Source organism: Corvus brachyrhynchos, unplaced genomic scaffold (genome assembly GCF_000691975.1).
Source record: "Corvus brachyrhynchos isolate BGI_N302 unplaced genomic scaffold, ASM69197v1 scaffold45, whole genome shotgun sequence".
Lineage (NCBI taxonomy): Eukaryota > Metazoa > Chordata > Aves > Passeriformes > Corvidae > Corvus > Corvus brachyrhynchos.
The window spans coordinates 1,520,707-1,546,097 of record NW_008238361.1 but is presented as its reverse complement, the minus strand read 5'-3'; the positions used below and the strand labels follow the sequence as shown (position 1 = coordinate 1,546,097).

Here is a 25,391-nt window from a genome sequence, read left to right as displayed (position 1 = left end):
GAGGACAGGCTGGGATGTGGTGTTCAAACTCTGAGTATTTTTTGCTCTGTTTGTGTCTCATGGAGAAAGGGGACAAGACAAACAGCCTGGAGCTGTAACAGGAACAGTTCTCTGGGGCTTTTCTTGTTTTCCTGATAATGTTAATGTGGTTCCAGATCTGCCTCCTTAGGAGTGCTCAGCTTTACAGCCCCTGCCCTGCACAGGTAAGGATGTTCCTCACACATGGAAAGGGTTTTAATCCCAACTCCCAGTGCTGCCAGTCCCGAGTCCTGCCTTGGGAAGGACATTTCCCTTCCAGGCTGGCTGTGCTGGGAATTCCCTCTGAGCTATGAACTCCTCAGGGGTAATGCTACAGCTCCTGCTGTTAACTTGGATTTAGGCTTATCTTAGACACGGTATCCAAGGAATTTTATTCCCTTCTTTCCTGGGGAGTGGCTGGTACCAGGTGCTGCAGTAGATGAAGCAAAAAATGATGTTCAGGTGTGAAATAACCTGTCCAGATCCAAGTCCTTCCCTCCCTCAGCCAAGTTTCCTGAGCAAAGCCAGTTTTTGGGATCAGTCCCTGCTTCCAGCACCAGTGAATCCATCCATACTGCAGAAACCTCAGCTTTATTCATCACTAATTTACAAGAAATCACAGCTTTTGCCCCCAGAACAGTTGCAGGACAACACATTCATGAGAGCTCAGCAAGCAGGAGGGGGAGGGGTGGTTGCTTTTCCCTCCCCAAATTGGTTTGAAATACAAAGCTTAAACGTGGCTTATATGGAAAAGGAAGTGAAGAGATTCAAACATTTTAGAACAGCCCAGAAAAATTCTCTCTTTGGGGGAGAATGAATAAAGCAAAGTGTGTGTTAGTCTTTAGTAACAGAATTTTGGAGATGCTGAGTTGTGTAGTGTCTCATTACAGAGTGTGATGAAATGTTTGAAATTCCAGACAATAGTTGGGAGTTTTTTGGACAGGGAGAAAGGCAGGATGTGCTTAGAGGTACTTCACCAAACCTTGTGAGATACTCCAGGTGGATCTTGCTCTGCAGTTATTCCTGTTGCGGTTCCCAGGGACAGGAGGCCCTGGGGGAGGTGTCCCAGCCCTGGGGCAGGCTGGGCTCACACGGCCTCCACGTAGTTGGCCGGGAGCATCCCGGTCTTGCCGGTCCTCTGGACCGTGCCGTACATCCAGCCCTCGTCGATGGCCTGCACGTTGACGATGGTGTCCCCATCCTTGAAGGACACCTCGTCCGCGTCGGCCGCCGTGTAGTCGTACATGGCCCGGAACGTCTTCTGCAGGGACACAAGGGCCATGGTCAAAGCCTGACAGGACACACAATGGCTTCGGGGACACAAAGGGACCTGGTCAAAGCCTTACATGGCCCTGAGTGTCTTGGGACACAGAGGAGACAAAAGGGACACGGTCACACCCTGACATGGGACAAAAAGGACACGATCAAACCGGGACGTGGCTCTTAATGCCTTCTGCAGGGACACTGAGGACATGGTCAAACCCTGACAGGGGACAGAACCTCTTCTGCAGGACACAGGGGACACCAAGGGATATGGTCAAACCCTGACATGACCTGGAATGTCTCCTGCCAGAGCCAGAGGGGACAGGGTCAAACACCGACAGCCAGGATTTGGAATTGGCGTCACAGCAGGGTCTGGCTGCTCCTTCAAATGTCCTGGCTGCTTCTCCCTCCCTGAGCACCTTGGTGCCTGAGTTCCACAACCCCTGGGGCTGCTGGTGATGCTGACTGAGGGTTGAGCAGCATCAGCTCCACCTGTAACTTTTAAGTTGTTACCTCCCAGCAATTTTTGGAGGCAGTGCCATTCCCACTGTCCAGCACCTGCTCCCGAGGCAATCTCTGAATGAGCACTTCTTCCCACTCCTAAATTTTCAAGTGTGAAGTAGGAAGAAGAGCTCATTCAGAGTTTCCAACTGCTAATTCAGTGTTTCCAGGCACAGGGGAGGGTCTGTCCCCCTTCAGTCACTGTTACACCTTCACCTGCTTTCATACAGAGCTTCAGCCCCGTGGATTGGAATGTTACCAACTCAGTCTTGGATTAATGCTATTAATTAGTGCTCCCCGTGGGCTGTGACTCCTGCAGGCAGCCACATTCTCTCTGGGGCTGTCTCCTCACCGCAGGGAGCAATCAGGGTTACTCACCCCAGCAGTGGAAGGGTGGGAAGGCACCGAGGACACCGTGGTTTGCTGCGTGGCGACTGAGGACGAGCGTTGCTGTGGCAACTCAATGGTCTTCACCTGCTTGTAGCCCACTGCAAAGGGAGAAGAGAGTTCCTGGTGTTTTTTAAGGAATTGTGATAGAGCTGTTCTGGATACAGGCCGCTGGGCTGGGCCAAAGGCAGTTTAAAATGCACATTTACAGCTGTTGCTTGAGCGCAACCCAGCCCTTTGGAGATGAGGCTTTTCCCGGCTCTGGAAATTGCTGAGCGCAGTCCCACGAGCAGCTGGGGTCCCGTCTGTCCCCACAGGGTGTCCCCGTACCTGTGGCCGTGGCGCTGAAGAAGCCCCCGTTGCTGTAGTAGGACAGGCGCTGGTCGGTGCCGTCCGAGGGCTCGGGTTTCTCCGCGGGGGCGCCGCTAGGGGGACAGCAGGGACAGCCCCCAGCCCCGGAGCTGAGAGCTCACAGAACCCAGCCCTGCTAAGCTCAACTTTCTCCATGATCCCAGTGTCGTTTCATGGTTCCCTAGTGGGATTTCCCAGCATTCCATGGATACCACACTGAAATTTTACTCTTCAATATCCACAATATTCTTATCCTTTCTCCAGCCTCTTTCCCCTTAGTCCTAGCTGCTTCCAAAATTTTTATTCTCACTATCCTGTGCTTTCCTTCCTGACACAGCTCTGAGCCATCCCCAAGACTTTTCTACCCTCCAGGTATTTTTCCTGTCAGGCAGGAGTTAAAAGAAAGGTAACTGAGAACAGCACTTTGAATAATCTCAAAAGGAAGCATATGTTGTATCCTGGCAGCTGTGGGTCATATAAACAATCCTCCTCCTGCCTCTGTTGGATCATTTTATGAGAGGAAGATTAATAATGTATTTTTTGAATATAAGTTATACTGGTGAGGAGCAGCTACAGCCAATTTCTCCTCTGTTCCCTGTGTCACTTGTAAAGTCTCAGCTCTGTTTGGCCCCCAAACCACACTTCTACAGGAGTTTAAATCCCACTGTGCCCCGGTGGAGCCTGACACACCTGAGATCATGTGCAGGCTCCGGGACTGGATGTTGTCCTCGGCAGGGTCGTAGTCAAAGACGGAGCCAGGGTTGGTTCTCCATACCCGGAGCCCTGCAGGAAAACAGCACTTCCTGAGGAGAGGCTGGAGCTTGGGCAGCTCTGGGAAAGCCTAAGCAGCACAGGCTGGCCTGGCCAGCAGAACAGGAGCTGTGTCCTCCCCTGCCCTGGCAGTGCCCAAGGCCAGGTTGGACACTGGGGCTTGGAGCACCCTGGGATAGTGGAAGGTGTCCCTGCCCATGGCAGGGTGGAACTGGGTGAGTTTTAAGGTCTCTCCACCCCAAACCAGTTAGGGATTGTTTGAAAAATCACCCTTATTTTATAAATTAGGGCTGCTCAATTCTATAGCACAGATTTGGCTTTTTGACAATCAATCTACAGCAAGGCATTTCTCTGTGAATTAGAGATGAAGTTAAAAATAGAAGTAAGGCCAGTGTGACATTTTAAGTGTGGGGACAGCAGGTCACAGGTGCTTTACAGCTGCTGTGAGAGAGTATTTTCCAAAAGGACGTGGATGAGAACATCTCCGAGTGATGATGAATTTGAGTTGATGTGGCTGAGCTGAAGTTACACCCCTCCTCCAGCTGTGCTTGTGTAACAGATGTGCCCAGGTCTCCTCACCGGTGATGGTCTCCTGGTCCTGGTCCACGCGTTTCCGCTCCATCTCCACCACCCTCCTCTGGATGCCCCTGTAGCTGATGTCACTGAAGTCCTGCATGTTCTTCTTCACACGCTCCGTGATGGGGTCGGTGACCACGGGCGTGAAGCTCCCTTTGCTCTTCTCAAAGTCCTCGTGGTACTTCACCTGCAATTCCAAATGATTGTGATTCCTGCGTCCCTCGGGGGCATTTCCAACAGGGAGCTCCTGAACTTTGGCTTTCCCATTCTTGAGAGAGCCTAATCCCAAACTTGGGACTTGGATAACCGAACCTGGCAGGACACACTGTCCTTGCTGCCAGCCTGGGTTATTTTTCTATCTCACGCCCCTCCCAGGGTAAGGACACCTCTGGAAGTGCTCTTACAGTGGAGATGTGTTTCTGGGTCTCCCGCACGCGCCGCATCTCTGGGGTGTCCAGGACATAGGCGGCTTTTCCTTGGACTTGCTTCCGGAAGCTGTCAGAGTAAAGAACCTGCCAGGGGAGGAGGACAGGATTTACCTGTGGAGCACCAGCTTGGCAAAGAAGGGCCAGTCCCAGATGATCTTACACATTTTTTTATGAGACTGTTACAGAAGAACCATCATTTTATACATCCCAGAGTATTATGGCAATAATTTGAAATTTAACTGTTTAAAAACCCCAAACTAACCCAGTTCACCATAGAAATACTTGATTGCACCAGGAAGTGTTAAAGAATTCCCTGTGGTTCCAATATCCTTCCAAATCTCTCCCATCTGAGTGAGGATTTCAGGGATGTAATGTTCTTTTCCTGTGTTTTCCCTCCCTGAGCAGCACCCACCGAGCTGATGTTCTCCTGGTTGCGCTTGGCTCTCTCCATCTCTGGGGTCAGTGGGGTCGGAGTTCCCTTGGCCATTTGCTCCTTGTACAGCACCTGCAGGGCACAGACACGTGGACACAGCTCAGACTGGAAGAATTCCAGCTGTTCCTGGGAGTGGGGTTAGTGTTCAAGCAAACTCAGCCCTGCAGAGTGGGAAAGATCTCAGGAAACAAAGCAGCTGAAAAGTTATTGGCAAAAGGTAAAAAAAAAAAAAAAAAGTCAAAGGGAAAATAGGCAAAAATAAGGAAAACTGGGAAGATAAGGCTGAATTAGGTGGAGTTTGGCTCAGGATGGTTATTTTTGACACAAGGTGCTTGGCTGTGCTTTCAGTACCGAGCTGATTTGTTCCTGGTTCCGCTTGACTCTTTCCATCTCCGGAGTGAGCGGGCTGGGAGTGGCCTTCCCTAAACCTTCCCTGTATGCAACCTACAGACCACAAAAGAACCCAGTCACCAAGGCACAACTCCACAACTGGGATGTTACTGCTTTTAGACTCCACACCAGCCGTTAGGAAAGAAAAAAAAAAGTCAGGAGAAATCGTATTAACGAGTTAAATGACAAAAAAACCCTTTAAAGCCACAGTACTTCAGAGGTGACTTTTTAGAGAAAAAAAAATTAGAGGGTTAAATAAAACCAGGCAGAGTGAGGTTATTGAGAAGAGCTCTATGACATCCTCTGGTGTTAACCACTGCAGTGGGAGGTTTGGGAAGAGTTTTCCTGGGAAAATACCGAGCTAATCTGCTCCTGGGTGCGTTTGACTCGCTCCATCTCGGGAGTGACCGGCGTGGGGGTCGCCTGCCCCACGTTCTCTTTGTACAACACCTGCGGGACACAGAACAGGGACCCGGCGTCTTCAACAACCCCAAAGCACGAGGGGTGGAACCCAAATTATTACTTTGTTACCAGATTTCAAAACATCAAACATTTAGTGCTGCAGGAGGGGTGAGGAACAGGGAGTGGAGAGGAAAGCTGGCATTCGTGGTTAAGGGCTCTATCCAGGTGTAGGGTGGCTCCAGAGGCTCAGGAAGTGCCTCTGGCCCTACAAAGCTGGTCCAGAAATGTTTTATCTGCTTTTTTATCTATATTTGAAGCAACTCCTGATCTTTTTGGGAGGGAGGGGGAAGTTTTGTTGCCACACTGCCCCAATAATGGTGTCAGGGATGGGTGTTTTTCCCTGAAGTCAAATCCACCTGAAAATCCCATGAAAGGTGAAACACTGAACACAGAGAGAAACCTGAATATCCCTGGAAAGCCTGGGCTAGTGGAAGGTAAGGGAATGAAGTGAGCTTTATGTCCCTTCCAACCCAAACATTCCCTGATCCCCAGCAAGGGATCCAAGCTCTTGAGATGGTCTGGATAGAGCCCCCAAATTCACAAACCAAGTTGTAAAAAAGGCCTAAAATTCTGGATCACACCGTTAAGACTGAAGTAATTTGGGTTTAGAAGGAGCAATTAATGTGCAGAAAAAAAGAAATACATCTATTTTTAATTTAAAACCAGCTCTGGGTGGGAGTTAGGCTGTTACTTGATTAAGTTTAAGCACAAAGGAAGCCAGAAATCTCTGGGAAGGTACCGAGCTAATGATCTCTTGGTTGCGTTTGACTCTCTCCATCTCGGGGGTGATGGGGGTTGGGGTCACCTTCCCCACATTTTCCTTGTACAAAACCTACAGGATACAAGGGAATATCCAAAGGTCATTAAAGAGGAAAAGAAAAAACAAAAAAACACCAAAAAGCAGAACACACAAAACAGCTTTGGAGTCGTTACACGGAGTTAGAGCTGTGGCACAGGAGGAGGAATTGGAGCGTTGCCATTAATCTGGGATGCAGGAACCCGCCCTGGCTGCAATCATTGGCATCAAAGCACAGGTGGAGTGAGAAAGGGTTCAAAAATTCGGCAGGAGAACATCATCCATCCCCAAAGGGATCATTTCCTAGTCAGCGCCTGCCTGGGGCAGCGTTAAAGAGCAGCTGGTGCCGTTTGTGTGCGAGCGCGGGGCGGGGCCTCGGGGCACAGTCATTTAAGGGTTAATAAGCACGGGGTGCTGATGCTCCAGCCGGGTTAAACACTTCACTCCGATCTTCAGGAACGTTTCCTGGTGGAAGTACCGAGCTGATGATCTCTTGATTGCGTTTGACTCTCTCCATCTCGGGAGTGACGGGGGTGGGGGTGGCTTTCCCTATGTTTTCCTTATACAACACCTGTGAGGCGAGAGAAAGGAGCCAGAGAAAGGGACAGTCAAGAAACAGCTCTCCCGACACGTTTCTTTTCCCTTGGATTTAGTTTCCCAGGTGTTTTTAAAGCGGGTCCTGGGCACTGTTTTAGTAGAGAAGTAGTTTGGCAGGCTGGCTTGAACTACTGGTGATAAATGGTGTAAGTACTGCATCAAAGAGCACAAAATCCCACCGGAGGGGCTGAGCACGGCCAGAAAATTCAATTAACTGCTTTAAAATAAATGTCAGCACTGCAGAGGAAAGGAGAGGAGCTTGAGCGGGTTTAGGATTAGAACAGGACATTAAAATCGCTCTTAAAACCAAGATCAACTGAACCAAGTTAACATTTCAACCTGAGAAAGCCACGAGTGAGAAGTGAGCCCTGCTCTGCGCTGCTTTAGAGCAGGGCCAGCGTTACCTGGGGACAAAGCCACTTCTCCAAACGGTTAAAAAGTGCTTCGAAAGAGTTAAAAGGATTTAACTCCGCGTTTAAAGAGTTAAAGGGAAGTGTTGCTCTTGGCAAAGTACCGAGCTGCAAATCTCCTGGTTGCGTTTGACCCTCTCCATCTCGGGGGTGACAGGAGTGGGGGTCCCTGTCCCCACGCTCTCTTTGTACAACACCTGCACAACAAGAGACCGTCCAAAAGCATCAGCGACTCAAAAATCATTAAATCCAAAATTTCCTGGGCAATGGGAGCTTTCAGACCCCCACTGCAGCCTCCTGGGAAGTCACACCCTCCTCCCCTCTTCCACGGTTGAAACAAGGCATCAAGATTTTATACATAAAAAACCCCCACATAGAAAGGAAAAAGGAAATTGGAACAGGGAACAAAAGAGTTAAAAATATTTAGAACAACGTAAATATTTGTAAATAATTGCATCAGTGAAGAAGTGGGAGGTCAGTAACGTTGGAAAACACAGTGAGGAAGAGAGGATGTGATTATCAGTTGATTATATGGAAAAAAAAGAGGAATTTTGGTGCCGTTTTAACAAAGGTTAAGGATTTTGGTTGAGTGGAGTTAAAGGGAAAACTCCTCCTCCACACAATACCGAGCTCAGGTGCTCCTGGTTGCGTTTGACCCTCTCCAGCTCGGGAGTGACCGGGATTGGGGTGCCCGTGCCCAGCTCCTCCCGGTACAGAACCTGCGGGATAACAAGGGCGAGGTCAGGGATGGGGAAAAAACCGGGACACGGAGCCTTCGCTTGGAGAGAAAGTTTGGGATGGAAGAGAGAAGTGAAATCCTGCTCCAAACCACCGACACTGCTCAGCACCTGGACACAAAACTGAGCAATGAAAGCTGTGAAAGCAGCAAAAAAGTACCAAATAAAGCAGTTGTGGTTCCTCTCCCAGCACAGCAGATCCCACTGAGCCCACCCCAGCCAGCCAAGGTTTAGTGCTCGTGTATAAAATGAGGAAAATCAGGGGGAAATTCACTGCATGGAACAACACTGAAGGTGGGACTAAACAAGGAAAATAGGGTGGATTTCTAAGAGTTAAAAAAAGAGAAAGGCTGAGACTAAATAAAGGAAACAAGGTGGATTTTTAAGAGTTAAAAAAAGGACCCTTGGGAATAATTAAGGAAAACGGGGTGGGTTTTTTAAGAGTTAAAAAAAAAAAGTAATCACACTCTAAAAGGTGGAATTCAATTACTAAAATGATGTAATTAAAAAAAGGGAATAAGAACAATGTAAGTAATAATTATGGAGGAAAAAAAACCTGAGAGGGAGCAGGCTATTATTTTTTGGGTAAGTCGATTATAAGGAAACAAGAATATTGTTGTGTGGGTTAAGAAGTATTTTAAAATTGATTAAGAGGGATTTTTGGTTTTTTTTTTTTTTTTTTTTTAATGCAAAATAATTCCTAGTGCTCTCCTGTTTTCCAAGGCTCTTCCCTCACCTTTTCCACACATTCCAACCCTGCCAACACCCCCAGAGCACTGCCAGCATCTCCCTGCAACAATTCCCAAGGGAAAAGGCACCAAATGCAACCCAGGAGGAATCCAGGCACCAAGTGCAGTTGGTTTCCCCATCCCACACCCAGCCCAGCAGGCTCAGGGATCAGAGCTCAGGGCACAGCCACGCAGTTGGGTCAGGCTCTGAAGAGCTGACATTTTATACATGGGAAAACCATAGGGGGAAAGAATCAAGGATTGAAGAGATCAATAAAAGGAAAAGCAGATCAGAAAAAATATGTCAGGAAAAAGACGGGAGGAAGGAATCTAAACTCACCAGTGGGATGGATGGAATCAAAATAAGGCAGTGATTACAAAGGAAAAAGGGCAAAACACAAGGAATGGGAAGGTCTTGTGTCAATCAGTTATTCTGGGGTTAAGATGGAATCAAAATAAGGCAGTGATTACAAAGGAAAAAGGGCAAAACACAAGGAATGGGATGGTCTTGTGTCAGTCAATTATTCTGGGGTTAAGATTATTTTTAAAAAGATTAAAAGGGATTTTTTTGGCCTTTAAAATGAAAAAATACCGAGCTAAAGTTTTCTTGATTGCGTTTGACCCTCTCAATCTCAGGAGTGACAGGGGTGGGGGTTCCTGTCCCCAGCTCCTCCTTGTACAACACCTGTGGGGCAACGGGGAAAAAACAGAATCAAAGCAGCACCAAAAGCATCAGCCCAGCAGAGAGGGGCTCCTGACACATCCTGGGTTAAAAATCCCCAGAAATAAAAACTAATTTAAAACTCTGATATGGCTGAGGCTGAAGGGAGGTGGATTTAGGTGGGATATTGGGAAAATGCACATATTTATATATTAATTATTATTCATTACATATATATTCCTTATTATTATTTATTTTATGTATTATATAGTTGTATAATACATAAAATATATCAATCTATTTATCAATCATTCTATAATTTTCTACCTTACACACATATAATTCCTAGTGCTCTCCTGTTTTCCAAGGCTCTTCCCTCACCTTTTCCACACATTCCATCCCTGCCAACACCCCCAGAGCACTGCCAGCATCTCCCTGCAACAATTCCCAAGGGAAAAGGCACCAAATGCAACCCAGGAGGAATCCAGGCACCAAGTGCAGTTGGTTTCCCCATCCCACACCCAGCCCAGCAGGCTCAGGGATCAGAGCTCAGGGCACGGCCACGCAGTTGGGTCAGGCACTGAAGAGCTGACATTTTATACATGGGAAAACCATAGGGGGGGAAAAGAATCAAGGATTGAAGTGATTAATAAAAGGAAAAGCAGATCAGAAAAAATACATCAGGAAAAAGATGGGAGGAAGGAATCTAAACTCACCAGTGGGATGGATGGAATCAAAATAAGGCAGTGATTACAAAGGAAAAAGGGCAAAACACAAGGAATGGGATGGTCTTGTGTCAGTCAATTATTCTGGGGTTAAGATTATTTTTAAAAAGATTAAAAGGGATTTTTTTGGCCTTTAAAATGAAAAAATACCGAGCTAAAGTTTTCTTGATTGCGTTTGACCCTCTCAATCTCAGGAGTGACAGGGGTGGGGGTTCCTGTCCCCAGCTCCTCCTTGTACAACACCTGTGGGGCAACGGGGAAAAAACAGAATCAAAGCAGCACCAAAAGCATCAGCCCAGCAGAGAGGGGCTCCTGACACATCCTGGGTTAAAAATCCCCAGAAATAAAAACTAATTTAAAACTCTGATATGGCCGAGGCTGAAGGGAGGGGGATTTAGGTGGGATATTGGGAAAATGCACATATTTATATATTAATTATTTATGAAATATATATTCCTTATCATTATTATAGATATTATTATTTATTTTATGTATTATATAGTTGTATAATACATAAAATATATCAATCTATTTATCAATCATTCTATAATTTTCTACCTTACACACATATAATTCCTAGTGCTCTCCTGTTTTCCAAGGCTCTTCCCTCACCTTTTCCACACATTCCATCCCTGCCAACACCCCCAGAGCACTGCCAGCATCTCCCTGCAACAATTCCCAAGGGAAAAGGCACCAAATGCAACCCAGGAGGAATCCAGGCACCAAGTGCAGTTGGTTTCCCCATCCCACACCCAGCCCAGCAGGCTCAGGGATCAGAGCTCAGGGCACGGCCACGCAGTTGGGTCAGGCACTGAAGAGCTGACATTTTATACATGGGAAAACCATAGGGGGGGAAAAGAATCAAGGATTGAAGTGATTAATAAAAGGAAAAGCAGATCAGAAAAAATACATCAGGAAAAAGATGGGAGGAAGGAATCTAAACTCACCAGTGGGATGGATGGAATCAAAATAAGGCAGTGATTACAAAGGAAAAAGGGCAAAACACAAGGAATGGGATGGTCTTGTGTCAATCAGTTATTCTGGGGTTAAGATTATTTTAAAACAGATTAAAAGGGAAATTTTTTGGCTTTTGAAATGAAAAAATACCGAGCTAAAGTTTTCTTGATTGCGTTTGACCCTCTCAATCTCAGGAGTGACAGGGGTGGGGGTTCCTGTCCCCAGCTCCTCCTTGTACAACACCTGTGGGGCAACAGGGCAGTCAAAAAGAGGTAAAGCCAGAAAAAATCTGCACTTTATGAAGGGAATTCACAGAATTTTATGCCCACTAAATGTACTAGAAAGCAGAAAAAATTAGGGAGTGTAAATCAGTTATTAAATGTGATAAATTCAGAGGAAGGGACGTGTGGGAACACACATCCAACTGCTTGCAGAGGCTGCAGTGGAGGAACAAAGTATTACAAGATGGGAAGTCAGCAAATTTAAGAAAAAAAAGGTTTAAAAATACAAAATAGCTTAAACTTCAGGAAAAAAAATAATGCACATGAAGCAACAAGTGTTAAAATCATAAGAAAAATATTTTCAAACATAAGCATATAAAATATTGTACCTAAAAACATAACAGCAGAAAGGGGATTTTTTTATAAGTTAATTTGAGAGGATTTAAAGTTTGCAGGTGTTAAATAGCCACAGGGAACTGGTTTTTTTCTGAAAGGATAAAAAGATACCGAGCTAAAGTTCTCCTGGTTGCGTTTGACCCTCTCCATCTCAGGAGTGACAGGAACTGGGGTGCCAACCCCCAGCCCCTCCTTGTACAACACCTGTGGGCAGCAGGGAGTAATACAATAAAAATAAAATAAAATGAAAGGGAAGGAAAGGAAAGGAAAGGAAAGGGGAGGACAGGGAGGAGAGAGAGAAGAGAAATAATTGAATATCGTGAAACTGCAAAGTGTGAAAAATAGAGTTTTTCTAGCCTTGGTCAAAACCCAGCAAAAAAAACCTTAATAAAAATAACCAGGTAATGTTGCTGTCATCCCAGCCTGGCCAGAGCTGCTGGAATGTTCCCAGGCTCCTGAAAATTCCCTGGCAAAGGGTTTTCCCTACTCCAGCTCCAGATGTGGCAGCTTTGCCTCAGAGTTCCAGCCAGGCTGAGGGAGCTGCAGGGAGCCCAAGCCAGGGAAGTGCCTGTCACTGTCCCAGGGATTTCTGCCAGAACTGAATTCCTGGTGGGATTGGGGCAGAGTGAACCCAAATGGGTCACAAATGGAAACAGAAATAGAGAACGAAGTGGCAGCACAGTGCTCATCTGAGTGGATGTGCCAGGAGTAGGAATTCCAGACAGGACTTCACTCCTACAGCAATTTTCCCATCTACACCGAATGTTCCTGATGCTCCCTCACTGCTGTGACCTGGGAATGCCACCCGGGCTCCTCACAAAGACCTTGGGACACAGGAGAGCCCCAGCACAGCAGGAACAGGCAGAGACATCTCAGTGCTTCCAACCCAAACCATTCCCTGATCCTGTGACTCGGGAAGGGTTGAGTCCATTTTCCATTGGCAGAGGTGAGCCTGGAGGTGCTGCAAGGGTGGACTCTGCTCCTGAGGAGCAGTGACACTGCTCCCACAATTAATATTTCCTTGGGAAGCAAAAGAAGGCCCCGCTCCAGTGCTTTAATTAGTGAGGTTAGAATCTCCCAGCTGGAACAACAGCATGGATGAAATTGAGGGGAAAATGCAAACATCAGGATCCTGACAGGGCTTTGGTGGTTTGATTAAGGAAGAGTTGCTCACAGCTCACCCAAGGATTGAAGGAATGTGACATGGAAGACTTAAAGGGGGTTGGGGTTGGGTTTGGAAGGGGAGGAAGGTGTGGTTTATCCCTCAGTACCGAGCTAATGTGCTCCTGGTTCCGTCGGACTCGCTCCATCTCCGGCGTCACCGGCGTCGCAGTGCCAGCCCCTAAACCCTCCTTGTACAACACCTGTGAGGGACAACAGCATTGCCACAAAAACCCCACTCAGCACAGGCCAAACCCACCAAATCCCACCGTTTATGGGATTATGTTTAGTGTTAGGATCACTTGGGATTCATGGCACACTTGTTCCAGAGGCAAAGATTAAGGAAGAGGCTGTGGTGGATTATTCTGTCAATAGGTGACTGCAGAGAGGAGATAAAGGCCCAGGGTAAAACAGACATGGGGAGAAACACCACAGCTCCAAAGGGATGTTCTGCTGCCCAGCTTAGTTCAGGAAATGCCAGTATTATTATCAGGCAGGTTTGTTCTTAGAAGAAAAGCACATCAAGGTGTAAAACCCCCAAAAGCACAAACAGTGGAAGATCAATGAGTTAAAATCCTGCCAGGGCAAAGCCAGGACTAAACCCCTGAGGAAGAACAAGGTTAGGATGTTATGAGCACAGGATTATAACAACACAGATGTTGTTATAACTCCTCCAAGGTGTAAATACCGAGCTAATCTGCTCCTGGTTGCGTTTGACTCGCTCCATTTCTGGGGTCACAGGCGTGGGGGTGCCTGTGCCCAGCTCCTCCTTGTACAACACCTGTGGGACACAAGCACCAGCGGGGTGAGACCACCTTTGGAGACACCTCTGACCTGTTTACTGGGATTACAAACTGGGATTACACAGAAATAAGGGCACAATTCACATTACTCAGTGTCTTTATCAGCACAGCCACCAGCTCAGAGTAATTTGCCTTCAATGTGCCTTCATTTAAAGGACACAAATATTCCCCTGACCCAACCTGGAGAGGGGCATTTTATTTTTTATCTTAGTTTAGGAAATATAACAGAATTACTTTTCAGGCAGTCAGCATTTCTTTATGGGATTAATAAACAGTTTAACCTTTTCTGCAATTGTTCAACACACAAAGACTTCATTGTGGGCTTTATTCATTTTCATTTCTGTTTGTTTGCACCACTGCTTTACTTTGGGTTAAATGTCTAGGAAACAAAACCAACTGAGTATCAGCCCTCATGTTATGAGGTTTAATTCAACCTGTAATGATTTGATTTTTAAAAAATTGTATTTTTCATGCAAGCAGATGCTTATGGAATAACCCCAACCATGTGGGAACAGAACACCTGACAAGTGCACTCACAGCTCTTCTTGCAAATAGTAAAATCCTTGTACCAAAACAAACCAACAAAAACAATTTCACTGCTTGATGTCATTGAAACAAATACAAAAATAAAGCAATCACAGCAAGGGAAAAGAACCTATGGAAAAGGCCAGAAAAAATGAGGAATCATTTGGAAAAACAACTCAGTTGTGCAAAAGTGAGCTGTGAAACACAAGTAAAATCTACACTTGACTGGATAGGGGAAGGTTTTGTTTTCCCTTATAACTGTCACACAAAAAGGCTCCAATTGTTGTGGGTTTTTTCCACAAAGTTCTGTCTCCCTGATCCTTTCTTTCCCAGACAAACTTTAACACATAACCTGGGTAATTCTAGTTTCTAGCTCTGTGTTTAGAAACGGCCACAGAAGGAACACAGGCAGTGACCGATGTGGGATAATTCCTGTAAAATCCAGGTATTTCAATTTCCTGCTGCTGGCCACAGGGATTTGGGAGAGCTGGTGCCTTCCCAACAATAAAAGGCTGGAGCAGGGCTGTGGATGGGGCAGGAGCAGGGACATTACCGAGCTGATGTGCTTCTGGGTCTCCTTGACGCGCTTCACCTCCGGCAGGTCGGGAATGGGAGTTCCTTTCCCAATGCTCTCCTTGTACTTCACCTGCAAGGGCACAGGAATTAGGGAAAGGAAAGGATTGACAGGAAAGCATTCCATGGTGCATAAAGAGCTTTATCCTGATCTCGTGCAGAGGGGAAGTTTAAAGGATCTCATGGAATTCAACACCTTCCCCTCACCTTCCCAAGGAATCTGTGACAAGGCAACTTCAGCCGTTGAGTCACTGGGAATGGCACTGAAAGGGGTTTATAAAACCAGGTAAACTCCTTAGAACCTGATACTATTTGGCCTTTCTACCAACCAAAGGAGAATTTGGGATCTGTGAGAATCCCTCATATTTAACAAGGGTGAGAATCATCTCACAGCATTTCAGCAGTGACCAAAGCATTTCTGCTTTGGGTAACAACAAAAAAAGCCTTTCACAAGAACATTTTTAACATACTGAACACATTCTGCATGAACAAACTGGCTGCAGAGTTAGTGCCTGACACTAAATGACAACAGCATTCAAAAAAAGCATGGAGGAGGTTTAGGAGCTTCAAAATAAAATTACTAAGTATAATTATTCCAATTTTAGAGTACTGTGACCTTTTAGATAACACCAAAGTTTGCCAGGACAAAACAAACTAGAAAACCATCACCAGAAAATTCAGTCTGAGCAGAGTAAAACACTTTTTCCTGGGAGATGGTCCCACCCTGGAACAGGTGGTGGAATCTTCATCATGTGGAATACTCAAAACTCAACTCATCCTAAAGCTGAGCCCCAGGGTTGAAATAGATATTTCAACACATCCCTCTCAACATAAATGGGTTTTTATCCTGTCCAAACTGTATCTGGGATGAGCTCAAAATGACAACAAGAGCTTCCATGGTTTAGAAATGGGTTGTAAGTAAGAAATGGGATGTTAATCATTAGAGAGGTTGCTGTTAAAGTAACGAGGATGGGCAAAAACTTTCAGGAAGTCACCCTTAACTGGGTGGGTTATTGCCAAACCACTGTTAGCAAGATGTAAAGAAAAGAAAAAAATATTAAAAAAAAGTATTATTTCAAGTTGAATTAGCAGTGGTAGAGTGAGTATCAAAAACCAATTCTTGTGTACCGAGCTGATATTATCCTGGGTTCGTTTAACCCTCTGCATCTCTGGGGTCTTTTCAATTGTAGTTCCAGTTCCAATATCTTCTTTATACAAAATCTTAACGTTTAGAATGAAGACAACAAGGTTAAGCATCCAAAACACAACATTCTTGCTCCCAGACACTGAATTTGGACACAACAGAGCAGCTGAGAGCCAGAGGATCCACTCTGGTCACTGCCTCTCTGAAGGTGTCCAAAGTGAGCACCATTTGTGGGAAAAAAAAAGCTGATTTTTTTATATTTAATGCATTTTAAGTAGAAAATTATTTCTACAATAAGTCAAATTATCAAATATATTTCAGTGGGATATTCCTGGGATAGTGGAAGGAGTCCCTGCCCATGGCAGGATGGAAGAAGACGAGCTTTAGGTCCCTTCCAACCATTCCATGATTCCATAATCAAAACACTTAGGGGCTAATTTAGGATTGAAGGTTATTATTTGCTCTAATTTGATTTATACAAAGATTTTCCACTTTGTACTTTGCTAATGGTGCTGGAGGCAAAATGCCACAGGAGACCTGAGGCACTTTGTGGCAACAGGAACTGGGCAATGACTCAGGCACACAGAGCACGAGGAGGGACAGGGAGGGACTGGCATGGGAACAGCACAAAGGAAAAGGGACAATAATGATATTAATTTAATTACAGGAGGGATTAACTCTATCACAGCTGTGCCTGTGAAAGAAGCCAATCACCCCACAAAAACAGCAGGGAAAAGCACCTTGTAAAGCCCAACTAAACGTACTGTTATCTGTAGGAGAAGCACCAAAAAATTGTAATTTTATTAAAGATATTAAACTCTGTTTTTTGGGCTGAGAAGTGAAGACAGAGGTGACCATACCGAGCTGAAATTCTTCTGGTTCTCCTTCACCCTCAGAATTTCTGGGGTGTCCTGTACCACTGTGACCTTTCCTTTACTGTTCTGTAGGTCTGACTGATATTGAAGCTGTGAAAAGGGAAAATGTCAGATGTTAACTTTGTGCTGTACAAATTCACTCAGTTTCCTTTGAAGATAAGAAATATATCTTTTTTTTTTTAAAATTTCTGTACTTACCATGCTGAAGTTCTTCTGATTCTCTCGGACCCGCTGCATTTCTGGTGTGTCAGCCACAGGCACATAGTAGGGCATGTCCTTCTCTGCATCTTCCTTGTATTTTTTCTGATGGAAAAGCCCAAATGGATTAAAAATAGAAAACACAAAACCAGCAATAAACAAACTGGAGTTATTGCTTGTTGAACAGCGCCCATCTTTGTGGAGATGTGAGTTCTCTGTCTGATACAAACTGAGATTACGCCTGTGTGCAAGGTTTATTTTAGACAGCAGGTTATTTAGGAGTAGGAAATTAAGAAGAATCTGCTTAAAAAAGAATTAGCTTTGCAAAGCAAGAGAAATTATTGTGTCACTTGGTACAGTAGTAAAATTAATTTGATTATTGCCATAGAATTCCAGAGCTCTGGAGAGGTTTGTTCCCTGGTGCCTCCTGAACGTTGTGAGAGGTGGTTATTTGGGTGCTCAATTAGTATTTCCTGGATTCCCACAGGAGCAGGATTAATTGCTTCACTCAAGATACCTGGCTGGAAAGGTTCTTGACCTGCTGGGCATGAATAATCTCTGGAGTATCAACAACACTGGTGTAGTTGGCTTTCTCCATTTCTGCCAATTGTTTGTATTTGATCTGTCGGGCAAAGCTCACGTTTAGGTGCCTCGATCATCTCTGCACAACAACTTGCACTGGGTTGAACCAGAAAAATCTCCATTTTCCTTTAAAAAGAGCTCAGGGAGTCGGGGGGTGCCACAGACCTGGCTGGCAATGTCGGTGGCGTTCTTGGCCCTCACAAAATCCGGCGTCTCCAGGGCCAGCTCGCTCAGGCCCTTCCCGCGGATCTCCAGCTCCAAGGCTTTCTTGTACTCCTTCTGCAGGGGAACACAGCAATGGATCACAGCAAAGGGGTGCAACAGCTTCAGCAGCTCCAGATTCACAGCCACAAACCAGGAATTGTGCCAGTCCCAAAGCAGGAACAGCGCCAGTCCCAAAGCAGGGATAGTACCAACTCTAAACTAGGAATAGTGCCAGTCCCAAACCAGGAACAGTACAAATCCCAAACCAAGAATAGTGCCAGTCCCAAACCAGGAACAGTACAAATCCCAAACCAAGAATAGTGCCAATCCCAAAGCAGGACCAGTGCCAATCCCAAAGCAGGGATACCTCTAATATCAACTCATAATTATGCACACAGATTATATAATTCCAGATTATTTCAATGTGTGCTTCATGATTTAAATCTTGGTTTAGACCCTTGACTAATTAACTAATGAGTCCCCTGAGTGACTGTTGATCCCAGCTCCTGCTTTCCATCTGAATTCCTGACAGTGACTGTAAACACAGGAAAGAGCTCACTTCAAAGTCCACTTTGGTCCTTAGCCCCTCATCCGTGTTCTTTTCTTCCCTCTACTCAAGAATTTCTAGGGAATGATGAAGTTCACACCAGTGGAAGGGCAGGGATGGATGGAATACTGGGAAGGAATTCCTGTCTGGGAGGGTGGGGAGGCCCTGGCACAGGGTGCCCAGAGCAGCTGGGGCTGCCCCTGGATCCCTGGCAGTGTCCCAGGCCAGGTGGGACAGGGCTTGGAGCAGCCTGGGACAGTGGGAGGTGTCCCTGCGGAGTGGGGGGCTGTCCCATCCACTCAGGCACTTCCCAAGCAGCTCTTCCATACCTCGTTCAGGATCTGAGTTGCATTCTTGGCTCTCAGCATGTCTGGAGTCTCCTCTAAGGCTGTCAGTCCCTTCCCTTTGACTCCTTCCTCCAGATCCTTCCTGTACTCTTTCTGCAGGAGAAGGAGAAAGAAAAACACTGCAAAGCAAGACCAGAGAGAGTTTTACACTCTACCAACTTTGTTGCAAAAAAATTAATGAAAAAAAAATTGCAAAATCTCCAAAAGAAAAAAAAAAAAAGAAAGACATTTGGAAAACAATTTGGAAAACAAGAAAGAATATTGTAGAGGGTTATAGAAGAACTACTCCAACAGAAGACAGGGATTATTGTGGAAGAGAAATTGGCAAGGCACACACATATGGACCAGTTAGGCTGAGGGAAGTCAGAGAGGGGCAGGAAATGGGAATACAGTTAAAGGACAAGGAAGAAATGTCCATGGCAAATTAGCTCACAGCACAAAATCCAAGTAAACATGCTCAGTGTGCATGGGGAGGAGAGTGGGGAAGAAGAACTGGTGCTGGGAATGCTGCAGGTGCTGAAGGAGGCAGAGGAAAGAAGCCCAGAGGAGCTGGTACCTCGCTCGCTATTTTGGTGGCATATTTGACATGTAAGAGGGATGGTGTGACCTCCAGGCCAGTGAGGTTCCTGCCCTTCATGGACTCTTCAAAGTCCTTCTTATATTCTTTCTAAACAGAGCAAGAAGAAGAAGAAAAAAAAGTAAACCAGCAAATATTTATTACAATATTTTCATTATGTGCAAAGTTGGAAGGGTATCAATGCCACTGGGTACAGCTGAGGCTAAATGGGCACCTAAACCCTGTTCCCACTAAAACTTGTGAAGCAGCTCAGTGCTTTCCATGGAAACAGGACCTGATCCTGCCTCTGGTTTTTATTTTTCTACTCATTTGTCTATGTAGAGAAAACATTCAAAAGGTACCACAAGGACCAACGGCCTTACACAGCTGCTTTGCAGCCTCCATCTGGGCCAGAGCAGGATTAAACTTCAAATAAACACAAAAAAACTGCTCATGAAAAGAGAATGACAGGTTGGGGAGAACCTGTGACAGCAGAGACATGCAGGGAATAAAAGAGTTTCCGAAAAATGGAGTTTTGAGGTGAAAAAAAAGAAGCAGGGCACTTTGTCTGTCCTGTGATATCACACAAACACTGTCACGTTGTAGAAGTTTAAGTGAAATGAGTTTTGTACCACATTTCTTATTCAAGGACTTGTTTAAGCTTCATTCACTGAGAGCTGATAAAAATTACAGATAATATCTGACTCATTTCTTGACAGGAAGGGGTCATGAATGTTCAATGTAGCATTTAACAACCATCATAAAGGAATCTGATCTATTTTTTCAGTCTATCAGCATACACAAGGTGCAAGTAGAATTGCCTGTTAAATCCCTATTACAGTTTAGGTATAAAAAAGACATTTTCAAGCTTTTCAGCTTATCAGTACTGATGTTACCTCGCTCTGCATGAGCTGAGACTCCTTTGCAGTCAGGTATGTGGGAGTTTCAAAGTCCAACATGGGTTTTCCTTTTTCCTTCTCATACTTTTCTCTGTATTTCACCTGAGAAGAAAAGATAAAAAGTCACGCTCCTAAATAATCAAAGACCTAATTAATTGAGCAGCATGTGCCTACTATCAACAGTTCTGTGGTAAAAGCTAATGTCTAATAGAGTTTGCCTTCCTGAAATTTGTATTATTGACCAGAAAATGTAAAATTTGGTGTCCAGGAAGTAAAATGTCCATGAAGATGAAGAGATTCCTGCTTCAAGTTCTATTATCCAGATTTTCAGAGTGCTGAATGAGGTAATGCTGTGGCTGTGGCCAAGTCAGAGCCTGATTCCAAACTGGAGCAACAAGGACTGACTTAAAAATTAATTACAACCTCATTAACAACAACCTGATTAACAACCATTTCCTTACAGTCCTTTGCTATGTGACCTTTTTGCCTTTCCATACCTTGAACATCCCTGGAAATGTCTAAGGCCAGGTTGGAGCAACCTGGGGTAGTGGGAGGTGTCCCTGCCCATGGCAGGGGTGGGACTGGATAATCCTTAGTGTCCCCAAACCATTCTGGAATTCCATGCCAACTACCAGAACAACCAGCCATAATTTCTAGCTGTGTTCTAGCCATAATTTCTCTCTTGCTTTACAGCCAGTAAACACTTGGAACAGAGAGGATCAGAGTCTAAATCACACTATGAATTTCTCTGGAGGGATTCACTGTTTTGTTCCAGAGGGAAAAACTCCAGGCACGTTTCAAAGCAGCAGGAGGTGCTGTTTTGGATAAAGCCTTTTTGGATGCAGGAAAGGACAGCAGAGCTCTTTTTTGGATCACTGGAATGGATGAAGCAGTTGGAAATACACTGTCAGCAACAACCCTAATTCCTTCACTTCCCATTTTCTGTGACTTCCAGGTCCTTTTTTCTCCAGACAAAAATCCCCCTGAGAAATGTATCATCCTGTGCAAAAAGATCCTTGTGCAGCAGAGGTGAGCAACAGGGATTGACTCTGGAATGAAGGAATCACACTGAGATCTTATCTGTGTATTTTATGTGTTCTGAACTTGGACATGTGCAGGTGTTTCTCCCTGGATCCTTACCCAGGTGTGCAGCGTTGGTGGGGCAGAGAAGCACAGGGACTGTCACAGCCTGGAGGATTTACTGGGAGGATTTTGATGGAATTTGGTGCTCAGTGAGTTGGGATAATGACAAACACACATCCAACTTACGTGGCTCTGGAGTTCTGAGGCCTCCCTGAAGTGAACCTGTTCAAGATTATCTGGCACCACATGGTAGTGACCCTTACTCTTCTCATATTGCTTCTTGTACTGGTACTGAAGGGAAGGTGTCAAAAATTATCTCAATCAAAAAAAAAATCCCTCAGCAAATTTACTTCTTAGGTCCAATCAAAGCAACATTTCAACGGAACATCAAAGAGAAATTAGAAATGCAAGAAGTAAAACAAAAACCAAGAAGTTTAGAACTGATAATGGGGGTTAAAGATGTGGAGGAATAGTTATCTTTTTTATGGTCATTTGGATTGCAAGAAAGGTTTTGTAAAAACCAGGATTAAAAGAAGAAAAAAAAAGAGAAGAGAGAAAACACAGTGGGTAATGAAAAGGCTGTACCAGGCAATAAAGGGTTTTGCCTTTTCTCATTATCAATTACTTTGTTAGGCACAATTATGTGGATTTACAATAGGGGAGTGTTAAGCACAAAATAAAAAAAACAGATAAAAATAAAACATTTAAATACAGTTATCAGTAAAGAAAAAAGGAAAAAATAAAAAGAAGTATTTGTTAGTGTAGTGCAATCAGTTAAAATGGGATCAAGAATCAATCCAGTAAAAATGATCAGTGTTTAAAATATTAGCAGTTGTACAGGTGATGAAGATTTCCCTCCCCAGAGCACAAACATGGGGACACCGCTGGTTAAGGAGGAGTCATTAGGAAATGAAGGAAGAGGTCACTACCAGGTGATGCCCATGAAGGGAGCAGCTGTTACAGGAGGAGGAGTTAGCAGAGAATTCCCAAGGGAATTCCCACCCGTGGGAGCTGTGGGATCACTCTGAGCTTACAGCGCTGGCGAGCTGGCTCGTGCTCAGCACGTGGTTCATGAGCAGCGACTCCTTCATGTCCGTGACGGGCTTGTGCAGCTTCTTCAGGTCTGCCTTGTACTTCACCTGGGGACACAGGGAGCAAACCCCATCAGGAGAGGGCCCTGCTGGTCCAGCCTGGGCTGGGAGAGCTTCCAACAACACAAAGGAGGGATTTGGGAAGGCGGGTTGGGATTTCCCCCCAGGAAAAGCAACCGCGAACGTACCTCGCTGGCCATGTTGTGGGCATCCTTCAGGGTCTTGTAGATTTTGGCCTCCTTCAAATCATACTTTGGCTTTTTACCCATCTCTTTGGCAAAGTTCTCCTTGTATTTCACCTAAACAGAGAACAGCCAGGTGTCACAGCTGCTGTGCAGGACTCACCTGTTTGGCTGCAGCACCCCCTGTTCCACTGGGGCTGGTTAGGAGAAGAACAAAAGTGCAGGAACTCGAAGGTGTCCACTGGAATAAAGACTATTTAAAATAGACCTGACACAGAAAGAGAATCGACATCTGTTTGATATTTACAAGATGCCACTTGTGATTTTTCTTCCAGTTACATCTCCTCACTGTAAAGATAAAAGAGCCAGGAGAATCGTGTGGCCAAAATTGTGACCCTTGGAGGTGAAGAATTCTTCACTTGATGGGAACAGTCCATTGATTTAAGATGTTTCACAAAGAGACAAAAACAGTGACAGGTATAATAAGAGTAAAATACAAGAAAATTATATCTTATATAATTATAATATTATATATTACATAATTCTTGGAAAAATAAGAGCTTTAAAAACCTCAAGACTTCAGAGCACTAAAGATTTCAGTACATTGTTATGCACACAGTGTGTTCTGACTGGATTAGGGATAAAGGAGGACAGTAATGATCACAAACAGAACAGTGACACAATTAATTACTAATGATAAATAATTAATTCGATTCTGCAAGAGGTTTAGTAACACTTCCAAACCACATCAGCTTCAGCCAGGTAAAACATAGCAGTGTGAGCCATCAGAATCCAGCAGATCCAGGCTGGAGGCACGGAAATGTTGAAAGGAATGAGATCCATGAAAAATTAAAAGCAAGCAAGCCAGACAGACAAAATCCAACTAAAAAACTCAACTGGATAAACAAAGTGGACGTGATGCTTTACAAAGTTTATGAGAAGAGATGTCCAAGAGAAAAAACCAACAGTTAAAGATGATGCTGACCATTCTTTGCTCCCTCAGTGCCCCTCCAGCAGTTCATTTCCTCTCAGAACCAAAATCATCTCAGCAAAGAATGTTTAAAAGACTCAAGAGTGGTAAAAGAATGGAAAACCAGGATCTCATCACTAAAGGGGAATAAACAGAATTTCTTCTTTTTCCTGTAGATCAGTTTAAGAATCCTTGGTTCCCCTGAGGAGATCCTTGGTTTTCCTGCAGACACCGTGGTGGACATTCAAACATTCAAACATGGCAGCAGACACAGCCAGACGTGGAAAAACCAAAATCCTCCTTTTTTTCACTTGGAAATACATGTGTAAAACTGAAATGGCACAGACCTGTCTGCTGCCACTTCCAAATGGGCAATCCAGGCTCTGGTTTTCTGTTTTCCAAAGGTTTTGATGTGGGAAGAAGTCTAAGAACCAAGGAGCCCTCAAACCAGCCCAGGCTGCACTTCTCAGTGGGACTGATTCAGTCATAGTCTGTTCTTCCATTATGAAATTCCAGCCAATAAAATAGTTTCATTAAAGTTTAAATGAAGTTTTAATAGAATAGTTAGAAGAGTTAAAATGATGTTCTGGTGACTGTTTACTGAAAATTACCAGCACCATTGCTCAGGCTGGTCATACACATTTATTTATACATATATTTCCAGGGGTTTTTTGCATTTTTAGACAATAAATGCTCAAATTTGACGGGTTTTTGGGTGAAAAAGGTGAGTTTTCACATTAGGTGAGCGCACTAGAAACTTCCATTAAAAAACTTGGAAGCTCCAAAACCATTATGAAGGACAGAACAACATTTCAAGCTTCACATGGTGCTACAGAATTGCAAGATAATTATGCAAGCAAGAGACAGATGCACAACGATGGCATTAATGTCACTTAATAAAAATTCTCTTACATGACTACTAAGCATATTTGCTTTCTTAAAGGTTCTCATCCAGGGCGTGTCATAGGAAGCAGCTCCATGGCCTCTCATGTGGTGTTTGAGGTACTCTGCCTACAACCAGCAGCAAGAAAGCAAGGTCAGAAAGTCAAAAATCCAGAATTCAAACAGGAAGGGGAGACAAAGAACCAAGAGGGATTGAGGTCCTGCCACAAGATCCTTTTAACGACAAAGTAGAAAGAAAGTGGCTGAAAGAAACCGAGTGTCCGTTCAAAGGATGGAAAATAAGAGTCAGGTAAAGGCTGGTTCTGGTAAAGCCAGTACCCAAAAGGGCTAAAAAAGAGCAGGACAAACACTTCAGCATTTAAAAGATCTTGTCACAACATCATTTTAAGAAGATTTTATACCTCCATTAATGACACTGGAAAAGTTTAACAAAGAAATACCTTGTACAGGTATTTAATTTTTATTTTAGCGCCTTCCTTTCCTTTCCCTTTTCCCCTACTCTGGCAATAATTTCAGTTATAACAGCAACATTATAAGTTAATTTTATTTCTCATTTCTCTCATTGCTTTGAAGTTTCACCAACTTTTCATTTTGCCCTTACCTGGCTGGTCAGTTTGGACACCTCCTTGGCCAGCTCAATGTCTGGACGTCCCAGCATGGTCACACCCACACCTGCTGCTCCACGCTTCTTATACTCAATCTAATAAAAGAAATAAATCCTTTGGCAGTGATGAAATCCTCTTTTAATTATTCTACTGGATTTTGTAGTGAAATTAATGCTAAAGGATTATCCAGAGGACTTGAAAACACTCACATTGCTGATTAACTTGGCAGCCTGAGTTGCTTTCTTAATATCTGGTCGATCTGCTATGGGTGTGTAGTGGAGCTTGGACTTGGCATCCTTCTTGTATTCAATCTAACCCATGGAAAAAGACAGAGG

General features: G+C 44.6%; 1 protein-coding gene across 1 annotated transcript in view; it reads right to left on the bottom strand.

Moving 5' to 3' along the window:
- Nucleotides 1–590: 590 nt before the first annotated feature.
- Nucleotides 591–25,391, bottom strand: part of NEB (nebulin) — a 108,688-nt gene continuing 83,887 nt past the window's right edge. Inside the window, 31 exon segments of the mRNA XM_017736021.1 lie at nt 591–1,279; nt 2,161–2,270; nt 2,500–2,701; nt 3,050–3,303; nt 3,871–4,054; nt 4,272–4,379; nt 4,708–4,800; nt 6,320–6,412; nt 6,855–6,947; nt 7,488–7,580; nt 8,010–8,102; nt 9,441–9,533; nt 10,385–10,477; nt 11,342–11,434; nt 11,920–12,012; nt 13,080–13,172; nt 13,658–13,750; nt 14,851–14,943; nt 15,999–16,091; nt 16,875–16,979; nt 17,088–17,192; nt 17,605–17,709; nt 17,835–17,948; nt 18,750–18,860; nt 19,324–19,434; nt 20,220–20,324; nt 21,492–21,596; nt 22,340–22,444; nt 22,585–22,695; nt 25,053–25,151; nt 25,266–25,367. Of these exon segments, the coding sequence (XP_017591510.1) occupies nt 1,106–1,279; nt 2,161–2,270; nt 2,500–2,701; nt 3,050–3,303; nt 3,871–4,054; nt 4,272–4,379; nt 4,708–4,800; nt 6,320–6,412; nt 6,855–6,947; nt 7,488–7,580; nt 8,010–8,102; nt 9,441–9,533; nt 10,385–10,477; nt 11,342–11,434; nt 11,920–12,012; nt 13,080–13,172; nt 13,658–13,750; nt 14,851–14,943; nt 15,999–16,091; nt 16,875–16,979; nt 17,088–17,192; nt 17,605–17,709; nt 17,835–17,948; nt 18,750–18,860; nt 19,324–19,434; nt 20,220–20,324; nt 21,492–21,596; nt 22,340–22,444; nt 22,585–22,695; nt 25,053–25,151; nt 25,266–25,367 (3,519 nt within the window). The 3' untranslated portion in view covers nt 591–1,105.